This window comes from Oncorhynchus kisutch, linkage group LG5 (assembly GCF_002021735.2).
Source record: "Oncorhynchus kisutch isolate 150728-3 linkage group LG5, Okis_V2, whole genome shotgun sequence".
Taxonomy (NCBI): Eukaryota; Metazoa; Chordata; class Actinopteri; order Salmoniformes; family Salmonidae; genus Oncorhynchus; species Oncorhynchus kisutch.
Genome location: NC_034178.2, coordinates 65,061,801 through 65,082,911, shown reverse-complemented (window position 1 = coordinate 65,082,911; position 21,111 = coordinate 65,061,801). Strand labels below are relative to the sequence as shown.

At 41.8% G+C, this 21,111-nt stretch overlaps 1 protein-coding gene across 1 annotated transcript in view; it reads left to right on the top strand.

Annotated features, from left to right (window-relative positions):
* Positions 1 to 15,607, top strand: part of LOC109891419 (alpha-1-syntrophin) — a 69,088-nt gene extending 53,481 nt beyond the window's left edge. The window contains exons 4-8 of the mRNA XM_020483945.2: positions 6,007 to 6,196; positions 8,564 to 8,694; positions 10,776 to 10,972; positions 12,118 to 12,305; positions 12,709 to 15,607. Coding sequence (XP_020339534.1) covers positions 6,007 to 6,196; positions 8,564 to 8,694; positions 10,776 to 10,972; positions 12,118 to 12,305; positions 12,709 to 12,801 — 799 coding nt within the window. The 3' untranslated portion in view covers positions 12,802 to 15,607. The remainder of the gene's footprint in view (positions 1 to 6,006; positions 6,197 to 8,563; positions 8,695 to 10,775; positions 10,973 to 12,117; positions 12,306 to 12,708) is intronic.
* Positions 15,608 to 21,111: the final 5,504 nt, after the last annotated feature.

The following is a 21,111-nucleotide window of genomic DNA, read 5'->3' as shown; positions in this document are numbered from 1 at the left end:
CAAAAGGTTTGGGCCTGTACCCACAAAAGGTTTGGGCCTGTACCCACAAAAGGTTTGGGCCTTTACCCACAAAAGGTTTGGGCCTGTACCCACAAAAGGTCTGGGCCTGTACCCACAAAAGGTCTGGGCCTGTACCCACAAAAGGTCTGGGCCTGTACCCACAAAAAGTCTGGGCCTGTACCCACAAAAAGTCTGGGCCTGTACCCACAAAAGGTCTGGGCCTGTACCCACAAAAAGTCTGGGCCTGTACCCACAAAAGGTCTGGGCCTGTACCCACAAAAGGTCTGAGCCTGTACCCACAAAAGGTCTGGGCCTGTACCCACAAAAAGTCTGGGCCTGTCCCCACAAAAAGTCTGGGCCTGTACCCACAAAAAGTCTGGGCCTGTACCCACAAAAGGTCTGGGCCTGTACCCACAAAAGGTCTGGGCCTGTACCCACAAAAAGTCTGGGCCTGTACCCACAAAAAGTCTGGGCCTGTACCCACAAAAGGTCTGGGCCTGTACCCACAAAAGGTCTGGGCCTGTACCCACAAAAGGTCTGGACCTGTACCCACAAAGCTTAGGCCTGGTCCTGTATCCACAAAGCATCTTCAAGTAGGAGAACTGATCTATGGTCTGTCCATGTAATCTTAATCAACATGATCTAAAATACAAAACTGATCCTAAATCAGCACTCCTACTCTGAGGCTCTTTGAGCTCCAGCTGTCTCCTCTGGTTAAACTTTTCGTAGCCTATGGCCAGACAAAGTCCTCTCTTGGATCCAAACGTTGTTATGCTAATCCTAAATAAGGCCGTGTAGTGGAGTGTCATGACGTTGGCCTGGGGATAGGTTTATGACAGTCATAAATACCTCTTCCCCCTTTTTCTTCTCTCTACCCTACTGATGTTACATTTGCAAAACCCTTGGTTAACATAGAGATTCTGGGAACATCAGAAGGTGGGGGGGAAATTAACTATATTCTGCTAATCCGACCAATTGAACATATGTGGTGGTACTTAATGAATATGATGTCAGTTTGGTTGTCACCTGAGACATTCTCATCAATGATAAGATGACATAAACTCTACAGTGGAAAGTCTACACATCAGAGTTATCGTATTCACATGGAATTGTTGTTCAATTTAAATGTTTGAATATGAAATTATTTGTGATGGGATGAAATGTGATTTTAAGCTTCTAAAATGTGAGATTTGGGTTTTCATAAGGTAGGGCTCTGCTCAATCAGTGGCCCGCCCCTGTGAAGGGACATGGGCTATAAAACTTTTCAAACACGCCCTCCTCTCCCTTCCTATATAAAGCATTGACGACAATATAACCTCCTGTTCCAAGGATGTGAGGACGACGGTCCGATGTCAGAAGGGTTCAGATAATAACTACAGAACGAAGCCAACATCAGCGTGAGCTTTGGTTGCGAATGGTATGAACTTTGAACTCTTATTCACTACAGAAGTGATACCTCCTAGCCGTTTAGCTAGCAACAGCAGCTGCAAACGAAGGTTAGGAAGGAACAGACAGAGTATCCCGTCTATCAGACAACGACATTACTACAACGTATCCAATTTACCAGCAGAGACATTCTTCAAAGGACTCGGTTGGGCAACACGGCTTCCATCTACCACCAACCTACCGAAGCGCAGCTCAGAGTAAATATTTATTGCATTTTCCTTTTCCAAATGGGCGGTAATTTAGAATGCATAAGATTCTGTATTTATGATAGCACAGCTTCGCCCTTTGTTCCTCAGTCTTCCCGCTCTTTCACTCAAACCCAGCCCCTTTCTTCTGTGTAACCAGCTGTCGTATCTGTTCCGCCCGATAGGGATGTTTTCCTTTATGACGTAATTTGTAATTAAGTTATGATTTAATTATGTGTAATTCTGTGTGATTAGTTTGGTATTTAGTAAATAAATAATTAAACCCAATTTTGTATTGCTGATTCAACCTGTTAGCCAGGGTTCGTGCAGATAAGCAAGAATTTACAACTTTCAGATGAGACTGAATTAAGATGACGATTAATATTGACTGCTATTGATGTAAAATATTACTAGGTCTTTAATAGTCTATTCGGAAGATAACAGCTCTATAAATATTATTTCCTGGTGCCCCGACTCTCTAGTTAATTACATTTACATGATTAGCTCAATCAGGTAATATTAATTACGGATCAATTATTTTATAGAATACCATGTCACTTAATCCGGCAGAGCCAAAGACACGACAGGAGCAATAGTGTGTATGGGTCCTGCTTCATCTCTCTTCATATCTCCCCCCTTATGGATTGTTCCAGGTGAAAACATTGAAAGATTTCAATGAGAATCTACAGCACACTGGTATTGGGTTACCTTGTACGCTCCACAATGAGCTTTAATAGCGCTCTATGTGAACAGACCCAACACAATGGTAAACCTAAGCACTGGCTGTAGTGCTTTAGGTCTGGGGTTGTGTCAGAAATATTTTTGCTATTTTCACAGCCGTTATTATGAGCGCAATCGCTGGCGCAAAATGACTGGGTTTTGATGAGTAGGCAAGTTGTAGGAGTGATACTGCATGCGTTCGTCTCAAGTTCTGTTGGTTATTGACTAGTGATGGGGGCAAAAATTGATACAGTTACATATCGAGATATTATTTTGGACTAATATATCGTATCGGTTTGACAATATAACAATATTATTTTTGCGCTAGTTGGCTGTACTTGCAATACATGTTGTATCATTTAAGAGCGTTGGGCCAGTAACCGAAATGTCGCTGGTTCGAATCAAAATCTAATCAAATTTTATTGGTTGCGTACCCATATATAGCAGATGTTATTGCCAGTGTAGTGAAATGCTTGTGTTCCTAGCTCCTCCCCAAAAATCTGTTGATGTGCCCTTGAGCAAGGCACTTAACCCTCATTGCTTCTGTAAGTCGCTCTGGATAAGAGCGTCTGGTAAATGATTAAAATGGCAATTTAATACATATCGTATTGGCACCAAAGTATTGTGATATCATATCGCGAGGTCCCTGGCAATTCCCAGCCCTATAATTGACGGTCTTTGCGTTGTCATCAATTCCATTTTGTCTGGGAGCACGGAATATCCTCGTCCTAGTCCATTGTGGATTCATACAACAGTTTATTAAATATCATAGGTAAGAGTAATAAGTGATAGCAACATTTGTTTTTAAATCCAGAGTTTTCTGTAATTGCCTTATGTAAGTATAGGTCTTTAAGTAATCGCAGTTCTCCTCAAATACAATTTACAGGAGCGTAGTATTTTTTTATCATATGTGTGCACGTTCTCAACAAGCAAGATATAGCCTAGGCCTATAATATGGCATTATAGGACTGAACATTTTGAAAAGCCTATGTTTGGAGGAGTGTGTCTTTGGCACTCTTTTGGAAATGGAGAGGGATAGAAGCCAAATGTAGTAATGCACTGCAGGTAGGCCTATGTGAATTGTGAATAATGTAGTAATGCACTGCAGGTAGGCCTATGTGAATTGTGAATAATGTAGTAATGCACTGTAGATAGGCCTATGTGAATACTCTGTCTGTCAATCACCATATCCTCATCGGCAGACTCGACAGCCTTGGTTTCTCAAATGATTGCCTCGCCTGGTTCACCAACTACTTCTCTGATAGAGTTCAGTGTGTCAAATCGGAGGGTCTGCTGTCCGGACCTCTGGCAGTCTCTATGGGGGTGCCACAGGGTTCAATTCTTGGACCGACTCTCTTCTCTGTATACATCAATGAGGTCGCTCTTGCTGCTGGTGAGTCCCTGATCCACCTCTACGCAGACGACACCATTCTGTATACTTCCGGCCCTTCTTTGGACACTGTGTTAACAACCCTCCAGGCAAGCTTCAATGCCATACAACTCTCCTTCCGTGGCCTCCAATTGCTCTTAAATACAAGTAAAACTAAATGCATGCTCTTCAACCGATCGCTACCTGCACCTACCCGCCTGTCCAACATCACTACTCTGGACGGCTCTGACTTAGAATACGTGGACAACTACAAATACTTAGGTGTCTGGTTAGACTGTAAACTCTCCTTCCAGACCCATATCAAACATCTCCAATCCAAAGTTAAATCTAGAATTGGCTTCCTATTTCGCAACAAAGCATCCTTCACTCATGCTGCCAAACATACCCTTGTAAAACTGACCATCCTACCAATCCTCGAATTTGGCGATGTCATTTACAAAATAGCCTCCAATACCCTACTCAACAAATTGGATGCAGTCTATCACAGTGCAATCCGTTTTATCACCAAAGCCCCATATACTACCCACCATTGCGACCTGTACGCTCTCGTTGGCTGGCCCTCGCTTCATACTCGTCGCCAAACCCACTGGCTCCATGTCATCTACAAGACCCTGCTAGGTAAAGTCCCCCCTTATCTCAGCTCGCTGGTCACCATAGCATCTCCCACCTGTAGCACACGCTCCAGCAGGTATATCTCTCTAGTCACCCCCAAAACCAATTCTTTCTTTGGCCGCCTCTCCTTCCAGTTCTCTGCTGCCAATGACTGGAACGAACTACAAAAATCTCTGAAACTGGAAACACTTATCTCCCTCACTAGCTTTAAGCACCAACTGTCAGAGCAGCTCACAGATTACTGCACCTGTACATAGCCCACCTATAATTTAGCCCAAACAACTACCTCTTTCCCAACTGTATTTAATTTTAATTTATTTATTTATTTTGCTCCTTTGCACCCCATTATTTTTTTATTTCTACTTTGCACATTCTTCCATTGCAAAACTACCATTCCAGTATTTTACTTGCTATATTGTATTTACTTTGCCATCATGGCCTTTTTTGCCTTTACCTCCCTTCTCACCTCATTTGCTTACATTGTATATAGACTTGTTTATACTGCATTATTGACTGTATGTTTGTTTTTACTCCATGTGTAACTCTGTGTCGTTTTATCTGTCGAACTGCTTTGCTTTATCTTGGCCAGGTCGCAATTGTAAATGAGAACTTGTTCTCAACTTGCCTACCTGGTTAAAGAAAGGTAAAATAAATAAAATAAATAAAATGTAGTAATGCACTGCAGAATAGGCCTATGTGAATTGTGAATAATGTAGTAATGCACTGCAGGTAGGCCTATGTGAATTGTGAATAATGTAGTAATGCACTGCAGGTAGGCCTATGTGAATTGTGAATAATGTAGTAATGCACTGCAGGTAGGCCTATGTGAATTGTGAATAATGTAGTAATGCACTGTAGGTAGGCCTATGTGAATAATGTAGTAATGCACTGCAGAATAGGCCTATGTGAATTGTGAATAATGTAGTAATGCACTGCAGGTAGGCCTATGTGAATTGTGAATAATGTAGTAATGCACTGCAGGTAGGCCTATGTGAATTGTGAATAATGCAAAAACAGAAAAAGCTTCACGAGTAGATCATTTAGAAACCTTCTATGGACAGGCTTCTTGGTTAATGCATGGCAAGGATAAAGAAGACACCCAACACATTGCTGTTGAACCAGCCTTCATTATAGTAGGGTAAGGGTAGTTTATTAATCAAATAAAACGGAGAAGAAAAATTGTTACAGGAAAATAACTTAAATGTTTGTAATATGAGAGTCACTGGATTATCTCATCTCTCGTTGCATGATGGGCATATAGCCGACATGCAGGGTTTTTACATACATCCTCAATAACAACAGAAGCATCGCAGCTGGATAGGCTGCGCTTACATTGTCAAAATCCATGTCATAACCAACTGGTTTACTCCAGCTTTGTCCAGAGGTAAAGGAGAGGAGAGTTTTAATAGGATGTAAATGTATTTGTCACAGGAGGCAAGCTAATTGACCCTCCTCAACTTCAAGGGTCATAAATGGATTTTAGTGCATTCTCCAGGGACCTGACCACAGCTAACACTGTTTTCTTGTGTGCGTCTCTCCCCTTTCTCTCCTTACCTCTTTTCTTTCTCCATGTATCTCACTTCACCCCCCCCTCTCTCTCTTTCTGTCCCCTCTCTCTCCCCCTTTCCCACTCCCTCTCTCCCCTCCACACAGGTACTTTGAGGTGATCTCGTCCAGCAGAAAGAGCTCGGTGTTCTTGAGGGCCAAGGACCCTGCCATGGCCCAGTCCTGGTATAACGCCATCCAAGCCGGGGTTTCGGCCCTGGTGCCCCGAGTCAGGGATGAGCTGAGGGCCATGCAGGCGGGCCTGGAGGTCAAACACATGGGATGGATCACTGAGCAGGTACAAAGAGTCAAAGGTCAAATGTGAGTTTGTGTTAGGCTTTCTGTATTTCTATTTATGGCAGCCTGCCCTGGGTGCAAATAATAACTTTGAACATTTGCTTTAGACTTCCTGGAGTCCCAGGTGGGCGGGTCTTTGTATTTTCTGGACTTTTCGCAACAGACAAGCTCAATCAAGCACTGATAAAGTATTTTAAATTATTTTAAATAGTATTTGATCCCAGGTCTTGGCGCAATTATTTCTTTACTTGTTAGTTTTGACAAATGGTAAAAACCGAACTAAGACAGGCCTCTCTATTGTCTAGTCAGCTAATGTGTCTCCTGAGTGCGTTCCAATAAACATTGTCTGTAACATCAGTTGTTGTGACTGAAAATGTAATCTGGTTTATATCCTGGCATTTTAGTGATGCGAAGGCTAGATTAGCAATGTCTGACTCAAAAGAATGTCTGACTCAAACACTGTGCTCTGTTTAAGTGCATTAGCGACTAGTCTAGTGTCTGTTTAGTCTGTTAAGTGACTTTCTGAGAAGATTTTTTGCGCTAGCCTTGTGCTGAGGAGCTGCCAATTAGAAAGTCGTATGTGCCTTGAAAAGGGGAAAGAATGAAACATATACAGTTGAAGTGGGTCAGAAGTTTACATACACTCAATCAGTATTTGGTAGCATTGCCTTTGAGTTGTTTAACTTGGGTCAAACATTTATTTTAGCCTTCCACAAGCTTCCCACAATATGTTGGGTGAATTTTGGGCCATTCCTTCTGGCCTCCTTGCTCGCACACACTTTTTCAGTTCTGCCCACAAATTTTCTATGGGATTGAGGTTAGGGCTTTGTGATGGCCACTCCAATACCTTGACTTTGTTGTCCTGAAGCCATTTTGCCACCACTTTGGAAGTATGCTTGGGGCCATTGTCCATTTGGAAGACCCATTTGCGACCAAACTTCAACTTTCTTGAGCAATATTCTTGAGATGTTGCTTCAATATATCCACATAATTTCCCCCCCTCATGATGCCATCTATTTTGTGAAGTGCACCAGTCCCTTCTGCAGCAAAGCACCCCCACAACATGATGCTGCCACCCTCGTGCTTCACGGTTGGTATGGTGTTCTTCGGCTTGCAAGCCACCCCTGTTTTCCTCCAAACATAACAATGGTCATTATGGCCAAACAGTTATATTTTTGTTTCATCAGACCAGAGGACATTTCTCCAAAAAGTATGATCATTGTCCCCATGTGCAGTTGCAAACCGTAGTCTGACTTGTTTTACTGTGGATATAGATACTTTTGTACCTGTTTCCTCCAGCATCTTCACAAGGTCCTTTGTTGTTCTGGGATTGATTTGCACTTTTTGGGCACCAAAGTATGTTCATCTCTTGGAGACAGAACGCGTCTGCTTCCTGAGCGGTATGACGGCTGCGTGGTCCCATGGTGTTTATACTTGCATACTATTGTTTGTACAGATGAGCGTGGTACCTTCAGGCATTTGGATATTGCTCCCAAGGATGAACCAGACTTGTGGAGGTCTACAATTTTCTGTCTTGGCTGATTTCTTTTGATTTTCCCATGATGTCAAGCAAAGAGGCACTGAGTTTGAAGGTAGGCCTTGAAATGCATCTACAGGTACACCTCAAATTGACTCAAATGATGTCAATTAGCCTATCAGAAGCTTCTAAAGCCATGACTTCCAAGCTGTTTAAAGGCACAGTCAACTTAGTGTATGTAAACTTCTGACAAAACTGGAATTGTGATACAGTGAATTATAAGTGAAATAATCTGTCTGTAAACAATTGTTGAAAAATGACTTGTGTCATTCACAAAGTTAATGTCCTAAAGTAAATTGCCAAAAATATAGTTTGTTAACAAGAAATGTATGGAGTGGTTAAAAAACAAGTTTTAATGACTCCAACCTAAGTGTATGTAAACTTCCGACTTCAACTGTACAACGCATATTGTTGAAAACCCAACAACAAAGACAACAATGTCTAAAACCCTTTGATGGATGGAACAGGATCATTATAGACCTACAAGACATTGAATGTTTTTAATTGTCCTTGCCCACTGTGAATTCTGACAAATAGACATTCTTTGGAATGAAAAGAGACAAATGTGAACCTACTGATCAAATAGTCACTAACAAGACACCCATTGGTATGCTTCAGGAGAAATTATGTTACACATTTTCCCCGCTTGTACTTCACTATGGAATTGAAATTAATATTTGATGTTAATATTTGATGTTAACCTTTTGTCAAGGAGGTATTTAAATATGTGACAGTGTGTGCATTACATTCATAGGGATGTGTACATATGTTGTGATATGAGTAATGAAAAGTGTGTGTGTGTGTTGTCTGTTTGTCCGCCTCTCCCTCAAGGCGACCCAGGGTCCAGAGAGACCGGTGCTGGCTCTGCTGACTGAGAGAGACCTGCTGCTGTACCCCACCCTTCCTGACAGTAAAGACGGCATCAACAGCCCAGCCAAGAGCCACCCGCTCATCACAACTAGGTAGGATCGACACAATAAAAACGATGCACTGCACTTAGACCACACGGTTGAATATCTTTCAAAAGCATTTAGTCAAATAGCCATTTTCACAAAACTGTCTCCATTGATGGCTGAGTTTAGTCTATGAAAATGAGCAGTATATCTAATATTATCTATTTCTAGGCTACTAAATGCCTCACCCCCAGTCCCCCAAAAGCAGCCTTTTCGTAAGGCTCTTAAGCCTTGTTCACACTGCAGGCCTTAATGCTCAAATCACTTTTGTTTTTCCAATCCGTTTTGGAATACTGACTGTCCAAACAGCAAGTCATTTGCTGACATAGCTATGCTAGTTGTCATAGTAACAACGGGTGTGTTGCAGTGGTGTAGGCTGATTGGTGGTGGTGCTCCTGCTTCCTATCACTCAGAAGTTATGTAGCATGCTAACAACGCCTGTCATGGATGTTTCCCAGTTTCTGTTCAAAATCATAGTGTAGGAAAACTTTTAAAGCCTCAAAGGATAAAGATGATTCAACTTTCAAAACAAGTCATTTTGGCCAAGGCAGGCAACTAGCTAGCTAGGTAGCTGTTCAGATTTCTAGCACATTCACTAATTTGTTTGTTAACAATTAACAAGCTAATCATGTTCCTGTAAAACTGTCAGCAGAGTAGCTAGCAAGCAACAAGATACTGTATGTCAAATATCAGTCTAAATACCACTTGAGGGCAAATAAATCAGATATGACTGTTCAGACACAAGTCACACGGCCAGTAATCAGATTTGTTTCTAACTTCAAACCACCTACGAAGATGGTTTGAAATGTGGCTTCAAATATCAGATTCCATAGATTTGGCTGTTCAGACTGCAGGAAAAAGAACAGATTCAAATCACTTCCAATGTGAACACTGTTTTAATGCTCTCTTAAAGAGGTGACCAATGGAAATGGCTATATTTTAATGCTCTCTTAAAGAGGTGGCCAATGGAAATGGCTATATTTTAATGCTCTCTTAAAGGGGTGACCAATGGAAATGGCTATATTTTAATGCTCTCTTAAAGGGGTGACCAATGGAAATGGCTATATTTTAATGCTCTCTTAAAGAGGTGACCAATGGAAATGGCTATATTTTAATGCTCTCTTAAAGGGGTGACCAATGGAAATGGCTATATTTTAATGCTCTCTTAAAGGGGTGACCAATGGAAATGGCTATATTTTAATGCTCTCTTAAAGGGGTGACCAATGGAAATGGCTATATTTTTATTTTTTTATTTGACCTTTATTTAACTAGGCAAGTCAGGAACAAATTCTTATTTTCAATGACAGCCTCGGAACAATGGGACAAATTCTTATTTTCAATGACAGCCTCGGAACAATGGGTTACCTGCCTGTTCAGGGGCAGAACGACAGATTTGTACCTTGTCAGCTCAGGGATTTGAACTTGCAACCTTCCGGGTTACTAGCACAATGCACTAATCACTAGGCTACCCTGCCGCCCCATTGATTTGCCAGTGCAAATAATGCAGTCAGAACTTGCAGATGCATCATACAAATATTAACGAGAAGACACGTAGAAAGGTTTAACCCTATAAGGTTTTATAACTTTAAGTCTAAGCCATTGGGCAGGTGGGGTTCTTAGCTGACATATGGAATTGTTTTAAGATGGTCTTACTATGGATCATATAGTTATTTGATTTAGAATTTTAGGACCCCTTTAGGTATAAAATATTGAATTTGGCCTTTACTTACTAGCCCAGAGAAACGCATTGAATAACATGAAAAAAAGACAGTCAAAAAATAAATAATAAGAAACAAGGTGTTGCAGTGTTTGCCCTTTATCTAGGAGATATAAGAAAGCACAGGAAATATACAGCACCAGTCAAAGGTTTAGACACACCTTCTCATTCCAGGGTTTTTCTATATTTTTACTATTTTCTACATTGTAGAATAATAGTGAAGACATCAAAACTATGAAATAACACATATGGGATCATGTTTTAACCAATAAAGTGTTAAAATATATTTAATATTTGAGATTCTTCTTTGCACACTCTTCTCTCTTCCAACCTCTTACCACCTTTGCCCTCTATTCCTTCCTGTCTCCTCCAGACTGGTCCACTCAGGACCGGGGAAAAGCTCTCCCCTGCTGGACTCGGAGCTCTCCTTTGGGCTGCGCACCGGCACCAAGCAGGGCGTGGAGACCCACTTGTTCCGGGTGGACTCGGCCAAGGAGCTTTCAGCCTGGACCCACATGCTGGTGGACGGCTGCCACAACGCTGCCGAGCTCATCCAGGAGGTCACCACAGGTATAGATACAGGAGTAGCAGATTAAGTTAGCCCACTGGGGGAGTTAATGCTAGTCTTCAGATCTCAGACAAGGTTCCAGTTGGGGAATGAGGAGACTCTGCCAAGTTAGCCCGCTGAGCTAATGCATGAGCTCGGGAAGCTAACACAAGTCTTCAGGTCTCTGACAGGGTTTCAATACAGAACCATGTTCGCGTGATGAGGGGTCTGAGACTGGAGGACTTGCATTAGGTCTATTTGGACTTTTCCATTAATTCAATGAATGTTAATTCCCTTCCTGAAAAGGAATTGAACCCATCTCTAATGTCAAATAATATGCCAGGTCCCACTTAATCAAAACAAACAGCTACAAATACTACATACAGGGCATTCAAAAGTCAACCTGTACTTTCAAAAACATTGTGAATTGATTGATAATCAAGTTAGTGCATGGTGTCACCTACAAGAGTGTGTCACTATAGCAATGAATCGTTGCTGCAGCACAGGTACTTTTTGGGGCGGCAGGTAGCCTAGTGGTTAGAGTGTTGGGCCAGTAACCAAACGGTTGCTGGATCGAATCCCTGAGCTGACCAGGTACAAATCTGTCGTTCTGCCCTTGAACAAGGCAACCCACTGTTCCCCGGTAGGCCATCATTGTAAATAAAAATTTGTTCTTAACTGACTTGCCTTGTTAAATAATTTTTTTTTTTTTTTGAAAAGTTACATTTTACGGCTCCAACTGCAATAAATCATCATGAATGGCTGCAAAACAGCAGCAGCAAAGACCTTCAGCAAGTATGCAGGCTGGCTGTTTTATATAGGGTAGTACTGCCCTCTGCTGGCGTTGGGGTGTGTTAAACCATAAAAACAATAAAAAGCCATTCATTGCATTCATATTCACTGTGATAGAACAGATCAGAACAGATCAGTCAATCAACTACTGTACCTTCAGTATTCAGTTTTGTAAATGGAGTGTTACAGAAACACAGATCAACCTATAATCAGAACCTTTAGGGGCAGTTTCCTGGTTTTCCTGATCCTGGACTAAAAAGCAAGAGCAAGAGCATTGAGAATGCTTTTTGGTCGAGCACTAGGCCTAGTCTATGTCTGGAAAAACCGGCCCTTAATGACCAACCTTCCTAATGCCTATATCTGTGGTCCCTGGCAGCCTGCAGCTGGAACGGGAAGGAGTGCAACCTGGGAGTGCACATCGATGAGGGCTTTAGCCTGTTCACTGAGGAGATGGGCATCAGAAAAACGGTGCTCCTCCAGCAACCCTTCGAGCGTCTGCGCATGTCCTCCGATGACGGTGTACACATGATCTTCCTCGACTTTGGAGGGCCAGAGGCGGAGATTGTGAGTTGGATTGTTGACTGAGTGTTTTGCTTGGTGTTGGTTGGTTTGTCTCTCTCTCTTTCTCCTTTCTCTTTTGTTTACTCTTTCTTTATATTGCTTCTACTCTCTTTCTCTCTCTCTCTCTCTTGCTTCTACTCTCTCTATCTCACTCTTTCTCTCTTTCTCTCTCTTTCTCTCTCTTGCTTCTACTCACTCTTTCTCTCTCTCTCTCTGTGTTTTAACAGAGTAGTCATTGTTTGCTATTCTAACATACTCAACTATAACAACGTCAAAGGTAATTAACATCTCTCTCTCTTGCCTCTGCCTCCCCCTTCCTCTCCCTCTCTCTTCCTCCTTCCCCCTGCCTCTGCCTCCCCCTTCCTCTCTCCCTCTCTCTTCCTCCTTTCCTCTTCCTCCCTTGCAGCAACTGGACCTCCACTCCTGCCCCAAGACCATGGTGTTCATTATCCACTCCTTCCTCTCTGCTAAGGTCAAGCGGCTAGGCCTGTTAGCATGATAACAGATTGACCTGCAACCCCTCTGCCCACCCTGAAAAACCACCAAACCACCGAAGCGTATTTACACGAAGCCATGACTCTAACATTAGGAGGATGTGATATCACTACAGAGGACATGTCACCGCTCTGTTTTAAACCGCCACCAAGGGGTTACAACAGACAGCATCAAAAATCATGACGGCTTCTAAATTTGTTACAGATTTTTCAAATGTTACCTGCACTGTTTACTGATTGAATTATTCAGAGAGGTTCGTGTTTTATCATCCTAAATGTACGTTACTTTTTTGTTTTGGCCGCCATTTTGAGAAACATTATCTTATGTCTGCTATTAAGGATGTTTTCCAAGTGCTGATTCAGAGACATTTTGAGTGCAGCAAAACGCCTTTTGAGTCTCCCTGCATTTCTTTAGTAAATTCATAAATGTTTCCCATAGCCAATATCAACATGAAGATAAACTATATGTCATAAAGCTGATTTTTAACTTAACCCCTAAATGGATTATTGCCACAGTTAAGTGAAATTACTAAACAAAAACCCCACTCTCCAACTAACTTGAATGACCTTATGCATAAGAGTACTATGCCTTTGTATCGATACAATATATACATATTTCGACACTATAACTTCTGACACAAAGTTCACCCTCTAGATCATTTTAATTTTGATGAAAGACGGATGGAATAGTTCTAACGTTGGTATTATGAGCCTTATAGCTGTAGGTGTTTGGACCTAGAAACCTACAGTGCCTTCATAAAGTACAACTTTTTTTTTTACTTGTTCCACATTGTGTTGTGTTACAGCCTACATTAAAAACGGATTAAATATTCTTTTTTTCACCCATCTACACACAATACCCCATAATGACAAAGTGAAAACATGTTTTTAGAAATGTTTGCAAATGTATTGAAATGCAGAAATATCTCATTTACATAAGTATTCACACCCCTGAGATATGTTAGAATCACCTTTGTCAGTGATTAGAGTCTTTCCGGGTAAAGTCTCTAAGAGCTGTGCACACCTGGATTGCACAATATTTGCACATCATTATTTGTAAAATTCTACAAGCTCTGTCAAGTTGGTTGTTGATCACTGCTAGACAGCCATTTTCAAGTCTTGACCTAACTTTAACCAGGCCACTCAGGATCATTCCATGTTGTCTTGTTAAGCAACTCCAGTTTATATTTGGCCTTTTAGGTTGTTGTCCTGCTGAAAGATGAATTTGTCTCCCCGTGTCTGTTGGAAAGCAGACTGAACCAGGATTTCCTTTAGGATTTTGCCTGTGCTTAGTAGCTCCATTGCAGAGGACAAGCATACCCATAATATAATTCAGCCACCACCATGCTTGAAGATGTGAAAAGTGGTACTCAGTGAGGTGTTGTATCTGCCCCAAACATAACGCTTTGTATATAGAACATAACAATCATTTATTTTCCAAGTGTTTTGCCGTATTACTTTAGTGCCTTATTGCGAACAGGATGCATGTTTTGGAATATCTTTATTCTTTACAGGCTTTCTTCTTTTCACTCTGTCATTTAGGTTAGTATTGTGGAGTAACTATAATGTTGTTGATCCATCATCAGTTTTCTCCTATCACAGCCATTAAACTCTGTAACAGTTTTAAAGTCACCATTGGCCTCATGGTGAAATCCCTGAGCGGTTTCCTTCCTCTCCGGTAACTTGAGTTAGGAAGGACTCCTGTATCTATGTAGTGACTGGGTGTATTGATACACCATCCAAAGTGTAATTAATAACTTCACCATGCTCAAAGGGATGTAAAATGTCAGCTTTTTTATTTTTACCCATCTACCAATAGGTGCCCTTCTTTGCGAAGCATTGGAAAACCTCTGGTCTTTGTGGTTGAATATGTTTTTGAAATGCACTGCTCGACTGAGGGACCTCACAGATAATACATTGTATGTGTGGGGTACAGAGATGAGGTCGTCATTCAAAAATCATGTTAAACATTATTATTGCACACAGAGTGAGTCCATGCAACTTATTATGTGACTGTTAATTAAGTACATTTGTACTCCTGAACTTATTTAGGCTTGTCATAACAAAGGGGTTGAATACTTATTGACTCAAGACATTTCAGCTTTTCATTTTCAACAAATTTGTGAACATTTCTAAAAACAATTCCACTTTGACATTATGGGCTATTGTATGTAGGTCAGTGACACAAAATCTCAATTTAATCCATTTTAAATTCAGGCTGTAACACAACAAAATGTGGAAAAAGTCAAGGGGTGTGTGTACTTTCTGAAGGAACTGTATGTATATATTTAGGTCTGGGTATAACATTATCAATTAATACATTGATAGTGTTTCATATTGAAACAGCAATGAGTTCTCAGAATAAATGCAGCAGGTACTGAGATGATATATTGAAACCATCCTTACAAAGCTAGTTGAATTTGTCTTAATGACTACAGCCAAAATCACAGATGCATTTGAGAGATATCAGCTTGTTGTGGCGTAATGGTGTGGTTTTCATACAGCTTTAGTCTTTTTGTTAGTGTGTGCATTTACAGAAATCATCGCAAACCAACTGAAAATGAACAAAAATGGCATCTATATTTTACATGACAATGTGTTCAATTGACCCCATTTCTTTTGTGTCAATGGGATATCCACAATTCGTGGCCTTCTCTCTACAATGCTAAACAAACTTATATTCATATATTTCAAAACTAAAACTTTTTTGCTTTCACGAATACAAATGTATTGTATATTCTTATTTAAACAAAAGGTGTGCCTTGCAGGGTTGTTTGTATATAAAAGTGTAATAAACTTTGTTAACTTTTACTGTTCTTTATTGGTAGATCTTTAGATTTTATTATTTTATTTAACCTTTATTTTAATAGTGAAGACATTGAGAACTAGGTCTCTTCAAATGCGCACTGTTTAATAAAACCTAAATATACATACACACATATATATATATATATATATATACATACATACATACATACATTGCATCCGGAACATATTCAGACCCCTTCACTTCGTCCACATCTTGTTACGTTACAGCCTTATTCTAAAACGCATTAAATAAAACCACTTCCTCATCAATCCATACACAATACCCCATAATGACAACGTGAAAACCGGTTCTAACAGTTTTGCAAAAAACACAAAAAAATGAAATGGCTTATTTAACAGAAGTATTCAGACCCTTTGATATGAGACTGGAAATTGACTTCAGGCGCATCCTGTTTCCATTGATCATTCTTGATGTTTCTACAACTTTATTGGGGCCTGCCTGTGGTAAATTCAATTGATGGGACATGATTTGGAAAGGCACACACTGTCTATATAAGGTCCCACAGTTGACAGTGCATGTCAGAGCAAAAATCAAACCATAAGGCCAAAGGAATTGTCCGTAGAGCTCCGAGGATTCAAGGTCCCCAAGAACACAGTGGCCTCCATCATTCTTAAATGGAAGAAGCTTGGAACCACTAAGACTCTTCCTAGAGCTGGTCGCCTGGCCAAACTGAGCAACCGGGGGAGAAGGGCCTTGGTCAAGGAGGTGACCAAGAGCTCTGACAGAGCTCCAGAGTTCCTCTGTGGAGATGGGAGAACCTTCCAGAAGGAGAACCCTCTCTGCAGCACTCCACCAAACAGGTCTTTATGGTAGAGTGGCCAGACAGGAAGCCACTCCTCAGCAAAAGGCACATAAAGGACTCTCAGACCATGAGAAACAAGATTCTCTAGTCTGATGAAACCAAAAGTTAACACTTTGGCCTGAATGCCAACTGTCACGTCTGGAGGAATCCTGGCACAATGCCTATGGTGAAGCATGGTGGTGGCAGCATCATGCTGTGGGGATGTTTTTCAGCGGCAGGTACTGGGAGATTAGTCAGGATTGAGGGGCAAGATGAACGGAGCAAAGTACAGAGAGTTCCTTGACGGAAACCTGCTCCAAAGCACTTAGGACCTCAGACTGGGATGAAGGTTCACCTTCCAACAGGACAACGAGACAGCAGGGTTTCAAACTGTAGAACCAAGTTCCTACATTTGAATATAAAAATGGATTTCATCAAACAACTATGCTACCTTTTATCTCTGGGAGCCTCAGGATGACAAATCAGAGCAAGATTTTTGAATGTAAGTAAACAGCAAAAAAAGAAACGTCCCCTTTTCAGGATTCTGTCTTTCAAAGATAATTTGTAAAAATCCAAATAACTTCACAGATCTTCATTGTAAAGGGTTTAAACACTGTTTCCCATGCTTGTTCAATGAGCCATAAACAATTAATGAACATGTACTTGTGGAACGGTCGATAAGACACTAACAGCTTACAGACGGTGGGCAATTAAGAATTATGAAAACTAAGGACACTAAAGAGTCCTTTCTACTGACTCTGAAAAACACCAAAGGAAAGATGCCCAGGGTCCCTGCTCATCTGCATGAACGTGCTTTAGGCATGCTGCAAGAAGGCATGAGGACTGCAGATGTGGCCAGGGCAATAAATTGCCATGTCTGTACTGTGAGACGCCTAAGATAGTGCTACAGGGAGACAGGATGGACAGCTGATCGTCCTCACAGTGGCAGACCACGTGTCACAACACCTGCACAGGACCGGTACATCCGAACATCACACCTACGGGACAGGTACAGGATGGCAACAACTGCCTAAGTTACACCAGGAACACACAATCCCTCCATCAGTGCTCAGACTGTCCTCAATAGGCTGAGAGAGGCTGAACTGAGGGTTTGTAGGCCTGTTGTAAGGCAGGTCCTTACCAGACATCACCAGCAACAACGTCGCCTATGGGTACAAACCCACCATCGCTGGACCAGACAGGACTGGCAAAAAGGGCTCTTCGCTGACGAGTCACGGTTTTGTCTCACCAGGGGTGATGGTCGGATTCACGTTTATCATCGAAGGAATGAGCGTTACAGCGGGATCGGGATCGAGGTGGAGCATCCGTCATGAACTGGGGCGGTGTGTCACAGCATCATCGGACTGAGCTTGTTATCATCGCAGGCAATCTCAATGCACTGTGTTACAGGGAAGACATCCTCCTCCCTCATGTGGAACCCTTCCTGCAGGCTCATCCTGACATGACCCTCCAGCATGACAATGCCACCAGCCATACTGCTCGTTCTGTGTGTGATTTCCTGCAAGACAGGAATCTCAGTGAACTGCCATGGCCAGCAAAGAGCCCGGATCTCAATCCTATTGAGAACGTCTGGGACCTGTTGGATCGGAGGGTGAGTGCTAGGGCCATTCCCCCCAGAAATGTCTGGGAACTTGCAGGTGCCTTGGTGGAAGAGTGGGGTAACATCTCATAGCAAGAACTGGCAAATCTGGTGCAGTCTATGAGGAGGAGATGCACTGCAGTACTTAATGCAGCTGGTGGCCACACCAGATACTGTTACTTTTGATTTTGACCCTCCTTTGTTCAGGGACACATTATTCAATTTCTGCTAGTAGCATGTCTGTGGAACTTGTTCAGTTTGTCTCAGTTGTTGAATCCTGTTATGTTCATACAAATATTTACACATGTTAAGTTTGCTGAAAATAAACGCAGTTGACAGTGAGAGGATGTTTCTTTTTTTGCTGAGTTTACATTGATACATTCACCTCTGAAGGTAATTAACCTGCTGTGATAAAAGCATTTTGTTGTTGTGCAGTCTCCTCAAACAGTTGCAGGGTATTTTCACACTGTAATAGCTACTGTAAATTGGACAGAGCAGTTTGATTAACAATAATTTAAGTTTTCTGCCCATATAAGACATGTCTATGTCCTGGAAAGTTTGCTGTTACTTTTTTACATTCTAGTCACATTAGAGCACGTTAGCAACAACCGTTCCGGTTTAGGGACACCGATAGAGGTTAATGATAAGAAAAGGCAGATAAACAAAACAGGAGAAGCGTACTGAACATGAACAAAACCAATACTGCCTGATAACTGAGGGCTACATAAAGGGAGAGTAATCAAGGTAATGATGATTGCCAGGACTGGTGGATAGTAGACCGGCGACGTTGAGCAGGGGAGCGGTAGTACACATGACAGCAGGAAACATGTTCGATTGGAGAACCATCTAATGAGTGAACATGTAGTTCATCTGAAACCTTTTTACTAGAGTTTAAAAACAACGTGTTTTAAATCAGCAAGGGATTCCTGCATTGCTATAAAATCTGACTGTAGTTTTGACACAGCCAGATCAACAGTCGGGGCAATAGCAGACATAATACTATCATCCGAATATAGATCAAGTTTACAATTCTTAACAGATTTACCAATGGTGTTTTTGTAAATAGTGAACAGAACAGGTCCCAAAATCAACCCCTCTGGTACACCTTTATGTACTTCAAGAAATGTACACTTAACCCCATCAATCATGATGGCCCGAGTTCTGTCACTAAGATAATCGTGAAACCAAGTAGGAGTCAGAGCTCAGGCCTATCGAGGACAACTTATTCAATAAAACAACATGATCAACAGTATCAAAAGCTTTTGACAGGTCCACAAACAAAGCAGAACATTTCATTGTAGTGTCTAAACCTTTGACAAGATCATTAACAACTAAAGTGGGCACTGTAATAGTACTGTACTATGCCCAGGACTAAACCCTGATTGATTTGCATTCAAAATATATACTTGTGTATTGATTTTAAAGAAAGGCATTGATGTTTATAGTTAGGTACACATTGGTGCAATTGGTGCATTGGTGCAACGACACTGCTTTTTTCGCGAATGCGCATGTTAAATCATCACCCATTTGGTGAAGTAGTTAGCTAGTGATTATGTTAAGATTGATTGGTTTTTATAAGACAAGTTTAATGCTACTAGCAACTTACCTTGGCTTCTTGCTGCCCTCGCGTAACAGGTAGTCAGCCTGCCACTTAGGCTCCTTGTGGAGTGCAATGTAAGGCAGGTGATTAGAAGGTTGGACTAGTAACCGAAAGGTTGCAAGATCGAATCCCTGAGCTGACAAGGTAAAAATCTGTTGTTCTGCCCCTGAACAAGGCAGTTAACCCACTGTTCCTAGGCTGTCATTGAAAATAAGAATGTGTTCTTAATTAACTGACTTGCCTAGTTAAATAAAGGGAAAAAAAGAAATCGGCCCTAATTTATCGGCCATTCCGATTAATCGGTCGACCTCTAATATGGAGTCTCCAACTCAAACAAGCTATGTTCAATAGGTGGTTGCAGGCCCTACCTGATGGTTGATATTGCTTGTATAGCACTGCACCATTTGGTCTATCCCTATTAGTAATAGAAGGAGTATCAAATCAAATTTATTTATATAGCCCTTCGTACATCAGCTGATATCTCAAAGTGCTGTACAGAAACCCAGCCTAAAACCCCAAACAGCAAGCAATGCAGGTGTAGAAGCACGGTGGCTAGGAAAAACTCCCTAGAAAGGCCAAAACCTAGGAAGAAACCTAGAGAGGAACCAGGCTATGTGGGGTGGCCAGTTCTCTTCTGGCTGTGCCGGGTGGAGATTATAACAGAACATGGCCAAGATGTTCAAATGTTCATAAATGACCAGCATGGTCGTATAATAATAATAAGGCAGAACAGTTGTAACTGGAGCAGCAGCACGGTCAGATGGACTGGGGACAGCAAGGAGTCATCATGTCAGGTAGTCCTGGGGCATGGTCCTAGGGCTCAGGTCAGTTGAAACTGGAGCAGCAGCACGGCCAGGTGGACTGGGGACAGTCAGGAGTCATCATGTCAGGTAGTCCTGGGGCATGGTCCTAGGGCTCAGGTCCTCCGAGAGAGAGAAAGAAAGAGAGAAGGAGAGAATTAGAGAGAGCACACTTAAATTCACACAGGACACCGAATAGGACAGGAGAAGTACTCCAGATATAACAAACTGACCCTAGCCCCCCGACACATAAACCTCTGCAGCATAAATACTGGAGGCTGAGACAGGAGGGGTCAGGAGATGGGAATGACTTTTCCACCGTTAGCATCATTGGGCCTGAGGCCGCAGCCAATGTCAATAGGAACTCTCCGAGTAACCAATGATGGGATGTTATAAACTGACTTCCATACATGGGCTTTGGTTGCTATCGAGCAACAGCCCAAACCTTCTATGTGATTTAAAAACCGAGGGGGTATTCAAGTTTATGGAATTTACATTGGAACTAAAAGCACTGGGTGAGCAGCCCACAGTGGGCTTTTCTTTTGAGCTTTACAACAGCAGATCTTAAAGAGGAGTTCAAAAGAATGGGAACAAGATTACAACTGACAAGTACAATATAGACAACAGTACGACGATAACGCTTGGATGGGAAGTATTACCTGAGCGGGGCTTGGTCTGTCTCTGAGTCAATATCTTAATTAACG